The sequence below is a fragment of the Tauraco erythrolophus genome, chromosome 7 (genome assembly GCF_009769465.1).
Source record: "Tauraco erythrolophus isolate bTauEry1 chromosome 7, bTauEry1.pri, whole genome shotgun sequence".
NCBI classification, from domain to species: domain Eukaryota; kingdom Metazoa; phylum Chordata; class Aves; order Musophagiformes; family Musophagidae; genus Tauraco; species Tauraco erythrolophus.
This window is the reverse complement of record NC_141471.1, coordinates 39,877,343-39,897,686: the sequence shown is the minus strand read 5'-3', so window position 1 is coordinate 39,897,686 and position 20,344 is coordinate 39,877,343. Positions and strand designations below refer to the sequence as shown.

General features: G+C 39.2%; 1 protein-coding gene across 1 annotated transcript in view; it reads left to right on the top strand.

The window, feature by feature from the left end:
* Positions 1–20,344, top strand: part of RFTN1 (raftlin, lipid raft linker 1) — an 87,981-nt gene that overhangs the window by 29,613 nt on the left and 38,024 nt on the right. The window contains exons 2-3 of the mRNA XM_009987199.2: positions 516–702; positions 14,114–14,222. Of these exons, the coding sequence (XP_009985501.1) occupies positions 516–702; positions 14,114–14,222 (296 nt within the window). The remainder of the gene's footprint in view (positions 1–515; positions 703–14,113; positions 14,223–20,344) is intronic.

Genomic DNA, 20,344 nt, shown 5'->3' with positions numbered 1-20,344 from the left:
TACTCTTTATGCATATTGGTAGATATTTGATCTCTGATGCAAAATGTAGTCTGATAATACTGCTTTTGTGTAGACGAATGGTTCTGTTTATTGCTGTTGAATTTGACATGTTCTACCTTAATTGACTATCTCTTTTCTCTTCTTTTATATATGTGACTCATGTCTTGTTCTCCTCCACTTGCATTACTGTGGCGACTTCTAAAACTTAGAATATCTTTTGACTGAGTGCCTTGTTTTTATCAAATCCTCCACTCATCTCTCCCAGACTATGTAGGGAATTTGGCATTTTAATGTGTCTGACTTCTTGTTTAATTGCACCAGTCTCTTGTGTGGTACAAGTCCTTTGCCAAGACAGCCTGCTTAAAATCTGAAGCACAAAAAGGGCCTCAGGAAAGGTCAGTTTTTGTGTTAATATTGTAGATCAGTGTGAAGCTTTCTTGACTCTGAAGAGCCTGGATTTTAAAAAACATGATAGTCTAGTGCAGGATTATTGACCAATTTCTTTTTGCTTCCAGCTGAGCTGCTGGGATCATCTGCAATCAAGCTCTCCTCCTTGTGTGATCTTCCAGCTCAGCTGCAAGAATTGTACCAGCAGGGCTTCATCTTGGCTGCTGTCCACCCTTTCGTGCAACCAACTGATGAAAAAGAGAAAACTCCCCAGGAACAAATCTTCAGGGCTGTGCTTATCAAGAAAACAGAAAGGTAAAGCACTTTCAGTGAACTGGGATAAAAATAGACAATGTGATTTCCTGCTGAGTTTTGACCTACATCAGGAAATTATAGCAGAGTTTACTGTGCGAGACTTTTTTTTTGCAGTCTTGAATAGGCTTAACATGTTCTTCATGTTTACGATTCATCTGTGGTTTGGCAGAGGACTCGGAGAGGAACAAGTTGAAAAATGCTCTGTATTTTGGGATGTGTTATCATGAAAGGCAAAGGAACAATCCTGTGCCTGACAATTTGTGGGGATGGTCCCATTGATACCCTTTAAGAATTCATTAGGTTAAATTAAGAAATGATTGCTTGAAAAAGGCATGTTTTGTGTTTAGACTGTTAGAGTTACTACGATTAATTTGAGAACTGCAGTACTAATGCATGCTTCTTAAATTTATGTGTAGACTTTAGGCCCATTTTTCCTCTAAACAGTACAAGTTCTTTTAATTTTTCAGTCCGTACAAACTCCTTAACTAAAAAGATGACTGTCCTGCTTTGTTCAGTGTCTTCTATTATGTAAAATATTCTCAATACATTTTAAGTCTGAAGATGAATAAACAAGCAGGAATATTGTTCTTTTATGTTTTCATCTGATTTTTAAAAAAATATTGATTGAATATGCTCCTAAATAGCCCAGAAGAAAATTAAAATGTGATGTGAATATTTATAAACATATATTTATGATTTTAATTAATGATTTAAAACATAATTTAATGTTATTTGACCACCCACAACTCTGCAGCTACCTGTAGTGTTGGAGCCATTCTGTGCAGCTTTCCTACATTAGTTGCATTCCCCAGTCCAGCCCTTCTTTAAACCTCTGTTTGCCAATCCTAGTCCCTCTCTTGGTGCTGATGCTTGAAGGAAAGTGTATAACTGTTTTAGACACCTTTTTAAAGCTAAAGTAAAGCCACCATTCAATTTGCTACAGCCTGTGACCTAAGGAAAAGGTTTTACATTTCATTAGCAAATATATATAGACATTAGGTGTTGCAGGCAATTTTAACTTCTAAAATAACTCAATTTACCTTGACTTACTTTTAGTTTTATTAATACAGAACTTTATGCTGACTTGCCTGATATTATTGTTTAAAGAGTTTCCAGTTTTATGGTCAAAACATAAAATGTTTGGCTCAACAGTGGACTTCTTGAGTAATATTGGGCTGAGCTTGCCTGGTTGTAGGGCTTTGCTTTCCCTTCCTACAAAATACCCTGCTGCAAATAATGAAAGTATTTACTTAGCGTTGGAAACTCATGCATGTAAGCACTTAAGCACTTCTGCTGGATTGAGGTCCAAGGGTTCAGCATCTTCTAGGACTGATCTGTGAAGACATATCAGGGAAAAGCATCATCCTTCTTTGCAGAGCAATACGGTCTTTAAGCCAGAGTGCTCAGTGTGTTGCTGCTGTCTTGTACCATATTCAGTAGTTTACATCTGTGCAGATGTGAAAGAGAACAAAATCTTAATTGCCTACTCACTCACTTGGGTGCCAGTGTTTCACACGCTTTAGACAGCTGTAAATGACTGTACAGAATTGAAGACAGTAGAGTCTTGAACCAATTATATTTCCTTTTACATTCACACTCCATTTCTTTGCATTCCCTTATCTGTCATTTCTGACTGTCTAGGGAAGCGGAAGAGACTCGGTGCAGTGGTAAAAAACTGACAAGTACCAGAAAGGGAAATGACATCAGTTTGGTGTTTCATGTAGTTTGAAAGTTCCCGAGTTTGGCTGAGAGTATGGGAGAAGCTACTTCTGTAGTGTGTGGGTGCAATGAATATTTGCATTGCCAAGTGCAATGAAGAGAGATGGGTGTTGCACAGATTTCAGGTGACTTATGGCCTGCATAGGTATTAGCCTGCAAGCTGTATTTGAACCATGAGTTTATCCCATTCCACTAACAGCTGGGGAGAAAAAATATGCGACAGGAGGGAAAAAAAAACCCTTACTGCTAATTTTTTTAATTAACCTTTCTCATTACACTGCTGATGAATAAATTTCCTCATTTTTCACTGAGGACTATTAGGTATCTGGTATCCATAGGCTGTCTCTGTATAGAAGAGTTGAACTCTTGGGTAGAAGTTATGGTCTGCTTAGGATATTTGTTGATCAGATGAGCATTTATTTAAGATTTTAGGAGTATAAGTAGTCCAGGTACAGTTGTAGGATCGCTAGTAACATCATTTATGCTCTGAAGTACAAAGTGGTCCCCTGCTGTTTTCTGTAGCTGCGGTTGCAGGTGTTCATGGGGAGCCAAGGAGTCCTACAAAGCTCTGTACCTTGGTGTAGGGCCCACCCTTGGGCTTCCCAGGCACCTTCTGCAAAACACCTGAGGCTGTAGCTCCTTTCTTACTGCAAGTCCTTCACAATGGATGGCTCCAACACTCTATGCTTCATCTGTCAGTTATCTGCCAGATATCAGGTGCAGTTTTTTGCCTTGCTATTTTTCTTGCCTGAGCGGAACAGAAATTAAATTGTTGTATTAGTGCCGTTTTGGTACAGTAATGTCAGTTCTGGGTATACAGAGATGGAACTGGACACTTGAATTAATCTTTAATCACTTTCACATGTCAGTTTTATGTTTTAAAATGAATACTGTTGACTCACGTTTTGAGGGCTTAGTTTTATAGCGCTGCTTCTCCACCAAAGGCAGGAAGAGGCTATACTAGCTGCAGCAGATGATGTGCATTAGGAACTACATGCTGCTGCTATTGCTGAGATTTGCACTGCCTTCATTTGTTGAAGAATAAAATGGAAACAGTAGCGCTTAGGCATGTTGTGCATTAAAACTCATGGAAAAAGTACCTATTAGTGTTATTCCTCCTATTTTGCCATTGTCCTGGAGTTTTAAAATACTTAGTGTGAATTTACAGTGTCACTGTACATTTAAGGTGACTTTTAAAGTCACTGCGATAGTTTTGTGTTTAATCTGTATTGTTATCTCTGTGGCATTGTTATCTCAGCAATCTAATTTTTTCTGGTAAATAAGGAAATAGTCATTCCTGCTCTAGGACATTTGAGGAAATGCATTCCTAACATATATGGAAGCTGTAAATGCTGAAAAGCAGGGTTTGTCCCTTGGAAATGTTAGGCAGAATATGAAAGTAAAAGACATTAATTTTTTTGAAAATCAACAATACAGTTTTTTGCACTGCAAAAAGTGTAATGTTCAATTAAAGTAAATGAAGTAAATATAGAAGTGTTTAATTCTTTAGAGGCACTGGGCATGAAGGTAGTCTACTAAATAGCTGAAGGACTCTGCCATTGCTCTTATTAAATTTAATATAATAAATGTAAATATTTCTATAGCACCTAATCGCATTGTGCGCACTAACCAGTCGATTGGAAGTGGTTCAGAAGTCGAATAGAATAGAGTCAGATAAAGGAATAATAGCTTCAGTGCTCCTGTGAATACTTCTCTATCTTTCTCTCTAAATTTCAATGGACTTCTTAATTAAAAAGCAATTGACTGTTTTAACATCTGTGCTGAGTTCTGAGATGCTTGGGTTTCTCAGAGAAGGCATCTCATTAAAAATATGCAAAGAAAAATCTTCAAGCCCAGGCTTTTACAGTTTTTTTTTCTCAGTGTAGGGAAGGCTCCAGGTGTGGAGTGTAGCCCCTGACCTGCTGGTTCACGTTCATTCACGCTTGAGAAAAGTTGATTCACACTGATTTGCGCTTAGAGAAGAATCTCGGGGAAAGGGAGATAATGGTGGTACCCTGGAAAGTGCGAACATGTGGCAGCGTCTGTCTCCTGGCGGAAGGGATAGGGAAAGGTCTGGGCTTGTGGGAGGTTCTGGCTAACCAACATAAGGAGAGTAGCACGTTGTGTCACTCACGTTCCGCCGAAGAACAGAGATTGTTAGTTCTTTGTGTGTGTAATAACCTTTCTCTCTTTGCCCTTTTATTTCCATACTCACTATTTTTTAATACAACAGTCTTGGTTTGGGTGTCTTGTGTGTGTTACTATTTCAAACAGTTTATGGCTGTTTGATAACCTGTTCCCTGCAAAGTCAACCCCTGAACAAAATTGTAACAAAACCATAGCACAAAGCTGTTTTAATATATTCCCAGCTCCCTGTAGTGTGACACCCCTGTCTGGTATCTTAAAGTTTCAAAATTCACTGTTGTTGCTCACCAGCCTGGGCTGCAGCACCAGGGACGCTGTTGCATCTTCCACAGCCAGGAGGAAATGGCCTGCCTCTTGTGGGCAGGATAGGTACCTTGAGTTGAGTGGTTAATTAGTAGTTCATTAGCTCAACTCAGTCCAGCTGGATAAGAATGATTAGTGCCATAATTCCCCCTTTTTGTTTTAGTATTTTTTGTTTTCACAAAGGCTTTAAGATGAGCAGAGACCCGGCCCATTCATCCAACTCCAGCACGCTTCCCTTCCGCGAATACCACGTCGGGGCTTGCGGCTTTACCTTCTTCTCCGAAGGACTCTCGCTCGAGCTCCCGGCTCCGGCTCTTTTGGCTCGGGCTCCTTTGCAGCCAGGGCTCTCGGCTCGGCGAGGGAGTCGGGGCTTCCCAGGGCTTTCCAGGGTCTCATCGATGTATCACGTCGGGGTCACCAGTTGTTGCTCACCAGCCTGGGCTGCGGCACCAGGGACGCTGTTGCATCTTCCACAGCCAGGAGGAAATGGCCTGCCTCTTGTGGGCAGGATAGGTACCTTGAGTTGAGTGGTTAATTAGTAGTTCATTAGCTCAACTCAGTCCAGCTGGATAAGAATGATTAGTGCCATACACTGTCAATTAAAATGTTTTAATTTCCCTTTCTAAATACTGTGCACCAAAAAGCAAGCTCCATTCTTTTCCACTAGGAAGGATGCATGGTCTGGGCTTGTAAACTGCCTACAATAGTTTGGACGTGTTTGTAGATGCTCTGTTTCACCTCAGGAGAGTGAAGCAGGGGATGTAATTTGAATTCCAGAGAGGTTTTTCTCTCCGTTATTCCATCTATGTCTTAGGACATACCCTTCTACAGGTCTTGCCTCCAATCAGTAAAGCAATCATCAGGGAAACATTGCCATGCAGAAGTAGACTAAGTAGTGTAATTTAAGAATAATTTTTTTAGACTTCTATGTTTACCTCAAACAACTTTGCAGCTGTTCTCCCTTTCGATAAAATAATGAGCTGTCAGGTGTTCCAGTGATTCACTTGATGAGATGATTCTGATTCTGTTTCTATAATTTTGCTATATCCATTAGCCCTGATGAAATGCAAACTTTCATCACTTGGCCAAAAATAATTCTATTTATCTGCAAAGGAATTTGACAAACTGAGTTCAAAAGTTTAATAGTAAAACAGGATTTGTACAGTTTCTTTTTTTTTTTTTTTTGCTGGTATGAAACATTACTTCCAAGTAATTTCAGTTAATGGCATCTTCTGAAATAGTTACATTTTTGTCCTCTGTGTCATTTAAAGTCGGGATTTACAGAAAATGTAGAAAATGGATTTATAGAAAGTCTGAATTTATAGAAAATGTAAAATAGCATGAAGTAAATGCAAAAGGTTGAAATGGCTTAAACATGTGACGTGAAATGACTTAAACAAGACAGTAGTCATTGTGTTTGTTTCTGTGATGCTATGTTTTGCATTTCCAGTTGTCAGTGTCTGCTTGGTATGTGCTTAATTATGTTGACTGAAGGGGAAATCCTGATTTTTTTTTCGCACCTGAAAGACTAACTCTCTCACTCTGTCTTTCTCCGGTCATACTAAACTCCCCTTTTAATAGTAGTGAACAGCCCTTTTCCATGAAACAAAGGAAAACTGTATTATACCAAGGAACTGATGAAGTTTGGAAAGGTGTAATTATGTTGGGAAGAAGCAGCAGCCCTGGAAGCATTGTGCTTTGTGAGGCCTTGGTTTGGTCTTCTGGCGTTTCGATTTGCACATTTGCCTTCCAAAGGCAGAGGAAAATGTTTCTAAAAACAGGCAATTAATCAAATTTCTGATTCTTACCTGTTTGAGACACCTTCTAACCTCAAAAAGCTTTTCTTCTCTCCAAGCTTTTTTGATAGGTGCTTGAAACAGGGAGTTCTTGGTCTGACTTTGTGTAGAATTCAGTGGAGAGAGCCTTGAGCCATGACTAGTGCCTCTGCCTGGCAAGCCTGTCTTTGAGTTTCTGTGGATATTTCTTCATTTTCCATGTGAAAATTTTTCATGCCGCATTTGACCTTCAGTGGCATGTCACTGTATAGAACACGCACAGTGGTCTCCAGCTTTCTTGAAGCACGTACTCTGCCATATCAGCTGCGTGCCCTGCTCTGATGTCATTTGCAAACTTGACAAGAGCACACCTTGTCCCCTTCTCTGTGTCATCAATGAAGACGTTAAAAATGACAGGTCCCAGGTTGCAGGCTCCTGAGTGGGGACTCCACTTGTCACTGGCCTCCAGACAGGGTGTCACCATCAACCATGGAACTGGTTTGTACTCATCTGGTTTTCCAGACTGTAGTAGGCTAACTTGCATGCAAGAATAGCGTGGGAGCCAGTCCCAAACCTCTTGCTAAAATTGCTGTCAGTGACAGCTGCTGCCCTCCCTCCACTCATCCACAAATCCACTCATTTTAACATCAGAGGCAATCAGGTTGGTCCGGTATGATTTACCCTTGCTACATCCACGCTGACTGTTTCCGACTCTCCTCTCCTCTCCTTCGTGGGCCCTGAAATGTGCTGCAAAAGATCTCTGCAGACATACAGGAACTCCAGTCGAAGGCTTTTTACAGTGATACAGTCTGAAAAAAATACCAGTGATCTCTATGCTTGCCGGAGTTCTTGAAAGTAGATACTTTGCATTGGACAATATATTTTTAATCTAAATGTAAACACGTGTGTGTATGAGTATCTGTTTGGTTTCACGTGGGATTGAGGCTTGAAAGTGGCAAATGTCTGACCTTGCTTTCATGAGCATTAGGATCAAACACATTTTTTCTGCAAACGTAGTGCATGTTGTTGCTCTCAGCGGGCTGATTTCAGCTCACTGAAAAAACAATATTTATTCCATACCCAAGAGTCAACAGGTATCTTCCTTTAGCTCAAGGCACAATGGCTGGAGTTTTAAGGCTTGTTATTTGTATCAACTTCAAAGAAATACATATTTCCTCACAACAGCTTTTAACATTGACCCAAAATAAATGTTCTTTCATCTGTGTTCTCAAAATTATAAACACTGCACATTAAAGATGCCTGTGTATCCATACATGCCTCAGCTCTTCTCAAGAAACTCTATATGCTGTCATTAAAAAAAGTTTATAAATTTTACTAACAAGGAATATATATTCCAATGATAAGGTTTCCTATGTAAGAAAATTCCTGGTAAAGAAAATACTTAGGTAATAAAACAGTGTCACATGGGTTAGAGTTGAGGTTGTTATGATACAATATACCTGCTCTTATTTTTAGAAAAAATAGTGTATTTATTGGGTAGGCATCATAAAACCTGTAGGTTTTTAATTGCTGCCTTGGTTTTCAGACACTTCAGTTTTACTGGATTTTTGTCCTAGAATTACACAGATACCAACTGCTCATGTTAATCACCATCATGTAGTTTTATTTTTTTGTAATGTAGATCTGTTTGTTGTAAATGTACAGTTATATTTTGAACTGTAGAGCTATTCCTATGTCGTGGAAAATCTCAATGCTGCACTTATATTCCTAGCATCATCTTAATCAAATAGTAATTTTAAGAGTGTCTCTGCAGCTTACAAGTGTGCTTTCAGTTTTCCAAATTCATGGGCATGGAGAATTTCAGGAAGATTAGGACCAAATGTTGGCTTCCTCATTTCCTTCTTGTATCTGAAAAGGATTGGAAATCCAGTTAGTAACAGATACCGAGTTGTCAGCTTTAATAGTTACTGTGTAAGTTACTGGTACTCTACAGCTGGTAATGGTTTATCTGCCATGAAATGACACTTAACTGCAAACAGCTGTACAGGAAATGACAGCCTACTGAAACAACCGTCGTAAAATATTTTTGGCCAGTGAACTTCCAATTATACGTGAAAATCTTATTTATTCTATGTATTTTCTTCTTCTTTCGTTGCACTAGAGATCCTATTTAGGATTCAAGATACCACTCTTTTTAAGTCTGTGGTCCTCAACCTTTTACGTATCAGTAACACTTGAGGGTACCCTCTACCCCCAGCCCCGATGGGCGTGCAAATGCCGTCTGTCTGCACAGTGCCAGGTAGACTGAAATTCCCTCTCAGCTCTTTGCCACCCGCTGGTTACGGTTGTCCATGGTGGTCACTGAGGGTACCTACAGTGACAGAAAAACCCTTCTTCAGGAAAATCAATAAACAAACAACAAGATACATAATAAAGGAAGAAAAACAAATTATTTAAGTGCAGGGTGTATAAGATACAGTGAAATTTTGTGTCAATCTCCATGATTAACCGGTTGTTATCCTCTCCTGGGGGGGTGGGCAGGAGACTGCTCTTCCTCGCTAGGTGAAGTGATGGCGTTGTTCGCACTGTGCCTTCTGTTCTCTCTCAGATATCACAAAAGGCATTACAGTGAGTACAGTACATTTCAATGAGTCAAGGTGTGCCAGCTCCTCCAGTTCATGTTGGCTTCCAAGAAGGGTACAGCCTTCCTGTATCCAGGTGTGCTGCTTTCAGGTCTGAGACATTTGTAATTAACCCAGGGATTTTTTTTATTAGAGGAACAAAATAAAAAAACCTCAAATGTTTGCAGACAATGAAGGGAGGAAGATTCAGTTTTCTAGCCTAGGAGGAAGAAGAGAAGAGGAAGAAGTTGCTGCCTGTACATCCAAAAGAAAATTAAGATCTTTCAAACTGTTGGGGCTTACACGTTTTTTTTTGACTAAACTGATCTCAGAATTTCTCTTTTGCTTTCTGTTGAAATATTTTATTTTTCAAATGACAGACATCAGAACTTCTTCAGAAAACAGGGGAATGCAAGTGCAGGGGCAAGACTAAAGTCAGGAGACCTGAGCTCTGCTTTTGTCTTTTACGCTGACTCCTGTGATCTTGATGGATGTGCATATTTTGGAGGTCCTAATTCATAGTGTCTAATAAAAGTAGTCCTAAAAGTAGTCCCATTAAATGAAAAAAAAACCCAACAAAAATACAGTAATTTTTATTAAGTATAGAAGTTGCCTGTACCTATATTTAGCTACTTCTCTATGGCTATATTAACAGTAATAAAAGATTTTAATGAGAGACTTTTATGATATTTATTAAATACTTTGCTATTCATTTATGAAGTGCATTGTTTATAGTATAGAGGCTGGAAATAATTTCTTGCCCACCTAGATTTGCTCAGAAGATTATTTTTTTTGGTCTCTGAAATCCACAGCTATTTATTATTTTCATGTGAAAAGCTATGGCTTTTGTTTTGTTTGTTTGTTTTTGACAGAATAATAGGCTCTTAAATGTTTCCTAAAAAGGTGAAAACTACCAGTATAGACAAGAGACTTGCCTTAAATATATATAGGCATATTTTACTTGAAAGCATGGAAGAATACTTTTTGGTAATATAGAGTACTTCTGTTGGAAGATTTTAACTAAAGATTTTATGGCCTTTAGTAGGATCTGTTACGTGTGTTCTGTAAAATAATGTTCCTAACAGAGTGCAGTGATATTTGATGCTGCTTCTTTCATGAGCCCTAGTGCAGAGTAGCTCTGAGACTCTTAGAGGAAGAATTCAGTCTCCTGTTTGCTTAAATATTTACAAGCAGCAAGTGTATTTCAAAGTGCTTGTTAAAGGGGGAAAAATAAACTTATCATTCTAAGCAGTTGCAGTAAGAATCGCTATATTTTAATGGCGATAATCTGTATCTCAGATAACTCATGCTCCTTTCAAAGAAGGTGGGAGTAGGTCCTCCAAAAACTGCACATAAATAGAGTTGTTGAGAGGGAGGAGAGGAACTAGGAGAGAGTGGTTCAAGGGTGAACTTCCTTCTTCCTTATACCTGTGTATAAACCTCACCAATATAGGTTGAAGAGAGTTTGTTTTTACAGATAGCCAGTGGGTTTAAACATCAAGATGCAGTGTTTCTCATTCTTTTGGAGCTAGCAAGGTTTTATGTTTGTCACAGCAAGTCTTTCCAGCAGTGCCACCATTCATGTGGAGACCTGAATGCTATGTGAAGAACAGGCTTCGGTGAAAGAGTAGGCACACGTAGTATTGTACCTCTGGGTTTGTATCATTTTTATCCGTTCCTGGGCCTCCTGTTAAATCATAGAATCCTAGAATAGTTTGGCTTGGAAGGGACCTTTAAAGGTCATCTAGTCCAACCCCCTGCAGTGAGCAGGGACATCTTCAACTAGATCAGGTTACTCAGAGCCCTGTCCAGCCTGACTTTGAATGTTTCCAGAGACGAGGGATCTACCACCTCTCTGGGCAGCCTGTTCCAGTGTTCACTACCCTCATTGTAAAAAATGTCTTCCTTGCATCTGGTCTAAGTCTGCCCTCTTGCAGTTTAAAGCCTTTACCCCTTGTCCTATTGCAACAGGCTCTGCTAAAAAGTTTGTCCCCATCTTTCGTATAGGCCCCCTTTAAGTACTGGAAGGCTGCAATAAGGTCTCCCTGGAGCCTTCTCTTCTCCAGGCTGAACAGCCCCAACTCTCTCAGCCTGTCTTCATAAGAGAGGTGCTCCAGCCCTTGCATCATCTTCATTACCCTCCTCTGGACTTGCTCCAGCAGATCTATGTCTTTCCTGTTCTGAGGACCCCAGAGTGGGGTCTAGCCAGAGCTGAGTAGAGTGACAGAATCATCTCCCTCGGCCTGCTGGCCATGCTCCTTTTGGTGTGGCTCAGGATATGGCTGGCTTTCTGGGCTGTAAATGCTGGCTCGTGTCCAGCTTCTCATCCACCAGTACCCCTCAGTCCTTCTTGGCAGGGTTTCTCTCAATCCCTTCATCCTCCAGCCTGTATTGATACCGGGAGTTGCCTTGACCCAGGTGCATATCCTTGCAGTTGGCCCTGTTGAGCCTCATGGGGTTCACATGGGCCCACTTCTCAAGCTTGTCCAGGTCTGTCTGGATGGCATCCCATCCCTCGTGTGAACTGCACCACTCAGCTTGGTGTTGTCTTCATGTAAATAAGCATGGATAGCGTGGCACATGTACTTCATTTTTGGGATTTGGTATCTTAACTTCGAATTCGAGCTGTATTATTTCAAGGTTTCCAGGCTGGGGGTGTGGCTTCCTCAGCCTGGCTGGAAGGGGACCAAGGTGAGTGTGGTGGGTTTCCCCAGTGAGAGCACGTTCATAAAGGCTTGGTGTTGTCCTCCCCAAAAACGGGATTGATTGTCTAGAAAGGGCTTGGTTCCTTGCTGCCTGTTCCTAGTAACCCATTTCTGTTTTTTTATTATATAACCACCAATGCACCCGAGAATTGTGTTTCATAGAATCATAGTTTGCTCCGTTTGATGTTGTATGGAGTTAGTGTTGCAGTATCAAGCGGCAGTTCTGCTGTTTTATTGATCATTAGAGTGTTAAGAGAGCCCTAGCTCATACTTACTTCTCTGTGGAACATGGCTAGATAACATTAGGGCTACATTTCCACTTAGTCATACTCAGATATTAGAAAAAAATGTAGGTTTAACAGTACATACTCTGGCAGGGCAACTTTCTTAAGTTTGTTTTTATGTTCTTGAACTCATTGAGTTTCATCTGTGATGGAAAATCTGCTCAGAATAGATTATCTTATCTAGGACTTTATGTAGAAGAGCAAAAATGATTGTCTGCAGTTCATGTGTTGTCTCTCACAAAATGATATTTTTTTTTCACTTGACAAAGTTGTTCTTCAGTGCTTGAATTAATTCTGTATGCCTGTTAAGGAGAAGTAGTGATGGAACACTTGTAGTTCCCCAATAACGATTTCGGTAAATCCTGTAAAGATGTTTGGAGGGTTTCCATGGACACCAGTGTTTGGTTACAGTTTTTGTCCAGCGTCAAGAAAAGAATGGAACCACAAGTTATGAGAAGACCCTAGAAAGAAGGGGAAAAACAAGTAGGGAAAGGGCTTCAGTGTTCCCAAACCATAGTCTGGTACCACCTGTCCCATATATAAGTGAGGTAAGAGAAATGAAGTGAGGGTGAGGGTATAGCCTGTGTGAAAGTGGGAGGATCAAGTACAAAATATGATGTCTTGTGATGCTTCACAAAATTTCTGCGGTATTGCCTAGGAAACACGTTGCCAGTTTGCAGTCAGCAGCCTACGCATCTCAGGGCTCCGAGTAACTGTTTGCATCTCAGGGAAGCCCCTGGGACCATCTGTAGCTGAAGCGTGTTTTACGTGTCACACGGTCTCAGTCCCCAGAACAGGGCTTTTACACAGACGTGCTTTTGCAAGCATGACAAGCCTGCAAACTCCTTCTTTTGTTGTTCACTGCTTTCTCAGCAGTCTCAGTTGAAACTTCTGCACCTTTCTTCCTGCCCTGTGGGTACCCAGTGGAAGTGACTGCTGGCCAGGGTTAGTTCTGTACTTCAAACTAGATCTTTCAATACTCCATATGGGATGTTAAAATAACTGCTTTGTTAATCTGAAGAATTATAGACTAGCTTTTATTTTTGTATGTTCCTTTATGAGTTCTCCTAAAGAGCTGGTAAAACAAACAATCCTTCAGATTTCCTATATTGGTCAGGTGTATCAGTTTCCTTGCATGGGAGTCTGAAGGAGATGAAAACTGCCTTCAGTAGCACAGCTTTGCAGTGCGCATCTGCAGACCATTTCTCAGGATCATTCAGGGTAACTTCCGAACATTTCCTTGGCATAATTTGACTGATGCCGTGTTTCCACAGCACTGATTTGTTCAACAATGTATATGGTAGATGCCATACTCTTTGAATTATTTTAGCAGTTAGTGTCCTCTGAAAGAGAAGGAATTTCAGACATAACTTTACATTTTCTCAATCACAAAGCATAAGGTAAAGCTGAAGGATAGACTACTTTGATTAGCCTCTGATTTTTAAATGTTGACTTAGACTAGTGGTAGATAAGAGAAGGGATTCCTTCAATACTGTCTGTGAAGCAAACTCTACATCAGGCTGCCCTATGGGTCTTAGACCATCTGTCAGCCCATTGCACTGGAACCTTCTTTCTGCATATTCTGAGTCTCATCACCTGTACATCCCCTTGGTGTTGGCCATAGATGCCAGGCTGACAAAGTATGCCTTGGACAGATTTAGAAGTCCGTGAGGCATTCCCCCATCCACAGTCATTGGTGTGATTTCCTTCCCTAGCAAGGAGATGAGATGCTGTAGCTGCCTTTTGTCAGAACTGTGTTGAGCTCAATGAAGTCGATGTGCTGGAACTGAAGTTTTGTCTGAAGGTTAACTCTCCCTGGGAAATACTTATAAAGGGAATGTCTGGATATCCGGTGTTAAGAACAGAAACTAATTCTTTTTTGCTGTCTGTCTCTTTAGGTCTCCAAAAGGCGATGTCCATAGTGAAGGATATGTCTTGGAGGTAGAGTGCTGCTCCTCTTTAAACCAACTTTCAGACAAAAAGGAGATACCTGATTTTATTAAGAAAGTGAGTAAAAAAAAAAAAAAAAGGTGGCACAAACCGAAACACAAGATGCTACAATATGCTTTTATTTGCACTATAATTACTGCATCTAGTTCTGTCAGACAGTAGGAATATGTGTACGTTTTGTTCAGTTGAAACACTGCACTGATATTTGGTGTTTTGCAGTTTTAAGTATCTGAAGGTAAATTATACTTCTTGAGAGAAACAAGTTTGATCATATTATTGTATTATTGTAAGAAAATTATCTGTAGTAGCACAAGAGGGTGACCTCTCACAGATGATATCAACTAAGTTGCCAATGTAGAAGACAGTCCTATAATGGTGTAAACATTTTAAGTTGAAACAATATATATAATTTCCATGTTAGTGTCAAAGTATCCTGTTGGATAGTACTGTAGCTAAAAGGCCTATTATCTCCCAGAATCCCTCAGATTAATTAAGTTCTTATTTCAGTATCACGTGATGTTAGCATCCAGAATAGTTCATTAAACTTTAATATATACTGGGGAATTTGAGAAGAATCCTGCAATTCTTTATTTGTTGCCTTCTTTTTAAAATTATTTTTGATGCTCTAGTGTTCTGCCAAACTGGAAATCAGCAGGTTATGTCCATTTTAGTGAAGGCAGATTCACTGTGTGTTTCAAATTTTGCAGTGTCTGTTACGTCCTATTGCACGTTATAAAAACTAGAACGTTTACTTAGCCACATGGTGTAAGAATAGTGTGAGTAGGCATACTCCCCTAGCTTTAATCCATCTTGCAGCTGCAATAGTTAAGAAAATTTTATAGGACAGATTTCAGCACAGCCTGTGTGAGCTTGCTAGGGACTCGACAGACTGCGCTCATGTGCAATCTTTCCTTTTTACTATGAATTGCAAAAACTGGATTAAAAGTAACGCAACTATGTCTGATCATCGTCATCATACTTAAAGATATCTAGATTTTATCAGGACAAACTGAAGCTTTATGAACGGTTACTGATATTCAGTAGTTTGAGTCTGAATTTCTTTTCAGGATTTGTGTTATTGTACTTCATTCTGCTGCTGTCTTGGATTATTTCATTATATTCACACCTAGGCAAAACTGGTGTAGTTCTTGTGTATCAGTTTCAACATGTTGAATTATGTTATTCAATTCTTTGAGTCAGAGTAGAAATATAGGCTTATCTGTCACAATTGGTAGCAAATTTTTACATCATTGCAACAGAAAATTTCTTTGCATTTGTAACTTCAGAAAGTACGGCTAACATGAAAACAAAATGACAGACCAGGAGTCAGCTTATTTCCATAAATATCCAATTCTGAGACTCTTTAGAATGTTTTTCTAGACACGAGAATGTTTCTGTTGGTAGAAGCCATTCGATTATGGGGTTATGAAGATGCCTTTTTGAAATAAAATAATTTAAATTTTAATAGCTAAAATATATATTTACTGTTTCTCTATAGGCTGAGTATGTCGCTCATCCTCAGATGTTATTTGATGTAGAGGAATTCGAAGTTCTTTGAAGCTGTTGCTGTCAAGTGTGTGCTGTGTCACTGTCTCTATCTGATTAAACACCTTGTGAAAGTCTCAACACTTTTATGTAAATCTAACTCAGGAAACAGGACTTGTTTGGGAGTAGGAATTAATTGTCATATTAACTACTTTGTCTGAGCAACAAAAATATCCATTGCTTTTAAGGGCATATAAACCAGATGTTTACAAACAAAACAAAAAAATAAAGGACATTCTTCAAAGAAAGTGGTTACAAAAAGCTGTTAGAGAGGGCAATTGCTTGCTTTCAAAAATGAACAACCCTGTAATTCTTCTCAAACTGAGGAATACAATTGAAGTTAATAGAGTGTTGTAATTGAATAGGCAAATCGTTGATGACAGAGCTTTTCATAAAAGGCTTTTAGCACAGGTTTACCATCTTCACTGCATTGGAAATTACTGTATTTAAAATAAAAGACACCAAATAGAGTAGCCATATTTTCAAAACAAAATAACAAGTCAAAATTCTCTTCAACTGTTAATTTGCTAGAAAAAAATTCCTCTACCCTGAGAAAATTAATTTTATTAATTTTATTATGCACTGTTCAGCAAGTATTGTTTACATGGAGTTTGAACAAGGATGCAATTTTAATAACTTCTTTTCTCAATTGGCTATTTGTTGCATTGAACATGTATGTCATACTGAATATTAACTGCTTGCTCCTGGCAAACACAAAACAGTTTTGCAATGACGTATAGCATAAGTAACATCTTTCTTCTGCTTCTATAACTTCATATAAATGTTTAAGAGTAATGAAGTAGAAACAAGTTATTTTACCTGGAGAATACTGCTTGCTCACTGAAACAAGGTGCCTCAGTACAATGTTGACTATAAAACATTTAAGAAACGCCGAAGAAAACTCTCTGCTTAAAATTATGTTCTGTTGCTGAGATTCTTCTGTGCTTTGGGACTCTGTCCCAATTCTCTACTCTCTTTGGTACGTTTTTGCCATCACTGTGGTTTCTGACCACGATAACAGCCATGGAAGACATTTAAGTATTGGGGACATAGTGTTGCATGGAATACACTCCTCCTGTACCTTAAAATCATGTTGACATCACCACATTCTGTTTGTTCTTTCATATCAATGTGAATCTAGTGCAGTTCAACATGTCCTAAAGAGCTCAAACAGTCCCATGGTGTCTTTGTCATGTAATTCCTGGGCAATGAAAGAAGTAAGTTAACTGTTGTATATGTACTTTTCTGCCGTATTGGTATTAGCACTCCTGTCTTTAGCTCTTAGGCAAAACAGAGATTAAAGATTTGCTCATCTGCTTTTTGATGAGCAAAGCTAACTTCTGAATTTCTCATCACTGTGGCTCAGATCATTCTGAAGTTGTTGCAAATCAGAGATGTCACTTCTATGATACTGTATTTTGTAGTGCTTTGACTTGTGTCTCATGTGAAATAGGGTAGCCTTTAATTACTTCCTTAGTTGCTCTTTATTTCTGTGTATCCTGTTATCGTTTTTCTCATCTGAGAATGTTCTTCTGAATCTGTTGAGACAAGTAGGGGAGGAGAAGTGAGGCTGACATCCCAAGAAGAGAGTTATTTTGGATATGCAGCCATACATGAATTCCAAATACGTTTCTCATGACCTTTGTTTTCCACATCAATCTGCGTTACATGCTCTAGAAGAACTGTAACAGGCAGAAGGTTTTACTCCAATGTTCACATCTTTGTGGTCTTGGTGGAAGGTTTGGAAACAGAGGATAGTTTTAGTACCATTTCTTCTCAGTTCTGACTTTTTAGAGTTTAGGAAGCACGTCTTTTTATCCTTGGTTGCCCGCTTAATAATGCCCTGTCAGAAGGAAATTCTTGTATGTTAACTTTTTTTCAGTTTAACTCCATTGCAGAGTTCATATTTCTTGTCCCTGTGGACTCATTATCCTTCCCTACGGAAGTATGATAATCACGGAAAAGCGTGGTTTAAAAATGCTGCAGCTTAACTGAAATCCAAATGCAGGCATCTTCCTTTTGTGTGTGACAAGGACCGCTCCCTGCTGGTCTGTCCTTACTTGACTCAGAAACGAGGCTAATTTCTTCCAACAAACCGTACAAATGAATAAATTAGTTTTGCGTTTTCAGAAGTGGACCACTTCAGCTTGGAACACAACTGCCATCTTGAAACACCTGTGAGATGTTTATCTTGCAACAAAATCTGCCGTAGGAGACAATGTCAGATCTGCTCTTTGGTGTTGCCTCTGTTCATAGTCTTGGTGAACTTCAGTCAGCATACAAATGCCATTGCCAGCAGTAGCTCAAAAGCTGTCTGTAACATGTCACTCCCTTAAGTGGTCCTCTGAACAACTTCTGTAGTCCAACGTACCCTAGAAATAGTTGTGACTCCTGCAGATGTAGTGACTTTCCCATAAGTTTGTTGACATTTATTTTCTAGTAATCTCATTGCTGGGCCAAGGAGGTGATGACACCTCTCAGACTTAAGCAAGTGGGACCCCAGGGAAGAATATGCCAACAAAACACATTGCAAGGACACTGCTACCCATATACTTGTTCTAGAGTTGGCATCTGAAACAGGGACCAGTTCTCCCTGGTACAAAGGGAAGTTGCATAGGGAATTGGACTACTTTGAAAGAAAGACCATGCAATACTAACACTTGTATGAAGAACTCACATTCTACATTGCTGAAAGGATCTACTGTATTTGAGCCTTCTTGCCAGTTTTGTATGGTAAAAATGGATTATATAGTAAAAATGGAATTTTTCTAAATGTCTTCTAAAAAAGACAGGAACAGAACTGGCATGAGGAATTAGTGTGTTTCAAGGGTTAGTTTATGCTCTGGAAATCAATATACATTACTACCAACAAGTTTAAACTGTATTTGAACTTACTCAGTGTACTCCTGAAAGGTGAGATATTGCTTGGAGGGGTTCAATCCTCCTGCCTGTTATTTCTCCTCACTCCTTTGGAGGGAGTGGCAGGCAGGAGACTGGCTGAGTGGTTGGATGAGGAACTGCTGCACTCCCCAGACAACCACAGGTCAGTCTCACTGCACATTTCTCCATATCAATGTTGGTTTTTTTTCAGACTACTGAGATACTTCTTTTCCTGCCTTCTTTACCCCCCCCCTTCCCCCCTCCATTTATCTGTAGCTGTTCTGATGTTGTCAAGATAACTGCTGTTGTAGCTCATGTGCATCATTTTGTGGAGAGTCGTCTGTGTTACGGCTCTAATTGGTGAATATTTTTTTTTATTAGTGTTGCTGTTAAAAGACAGGTTAATTCTCCAGCTTCTTTTAAGTTGCTAGTTAGAAGCAGGGTTGGATTATTTAGGAAAACTTCTGTTTGTCCTATAAAATCAAAACCGAATGAATATATGAATTCTCAAGAGCTTTTTAAATCTTTTCCATAGATGTTCCCAGTCAAGGGAATGATTCAGCCCAGACTTGGCTCTTCACTTATTTCCTATGTATTTACTCATGTCAGAATGAGCATTTGTGCTATATGATCAAAACAAAGCACTTCACATATCCACATAATGTGGGAAAGCAATATTAAATGATTTTGAAGTCTCAACTTCTGAGTTTTAAAACTCTCTTCACCATCTAACTACAAAACAGCAAGAAAATGTGGAAGATGAGAAGTGTGTCATAGGACAAATTTGTTCATAATAATATGTGCTTTTTAAATAGATAATTATTTGTGTTTGTAACAGTATGACAAGCAAACAAGAAGGCAAAAATCTGCAATTTCCTAGAAAAAATGAATGTGAAAATTACTACTCTTGTAATTTTCTTTTTACTTTATTTATAATTGCTAAGAAAAATACTGGGTTTTATATAACTGTTCCAGTATTTCTCACATTCTTGTCTCTTTTTGTTTGTTATTTCTTATTCATCATCTCTTAACCTTTGCATTGAGATTTCTGTTTTAGAAGGAACAAAGAGATGCAGCTTATGTGTTCTGAAGAGCACTAGACTGCCAGTGGATTTCTTGACACTGTTGCTGTAGTCTTACAAGGATCTCTTCTGTGAAGTCTCTGATTGCTCTGTTGGTGCCAGGGTTCATTAGATGAATATTGTAATCCTAAGCATTATTCTTTACTTTAGATGTATTTTAGCTGGCCTGTTCACAAATTTCCTGCAGGGTATAAAGTCAGAGCAGCTGGCAGTAAAGATAGAAGAGGGGAAAAATTGAGTCTTTAATATTGCTCAGAGGAGCATTCTTCAAGTGAATAAGCAGTTTGAATTTACTTCTGTGGCTAGAAAATGACCCCTCCAGAGTACTGTTTATTACCTAGGATTACTTATCTAGATGTGATCTCAACCCCTTCCAAAATCATTTCCATCCTTAAAACAAACCAAAAAAGTCCCACCCCAAAACCTTCACTCTCCAGGGTATTTGCAAAAGAACAATACAACATTTATTTCTGTAGTGCAGTGTAATGAAAACCATTGCTGAGCACTTAGATGATTGCTTTGTTTTCTGCGTGCTTTCAGTGGATCTCAGAAGTAGATATGGTCATGAAGCAGAGGTTGAAACTCAACATCAATCGTTCAGCTGTTTGTGATCTGCTGTGATAATATTTATTAAAGTGCATTTTGTTAACATTTTGTAAGTGTATATATAAC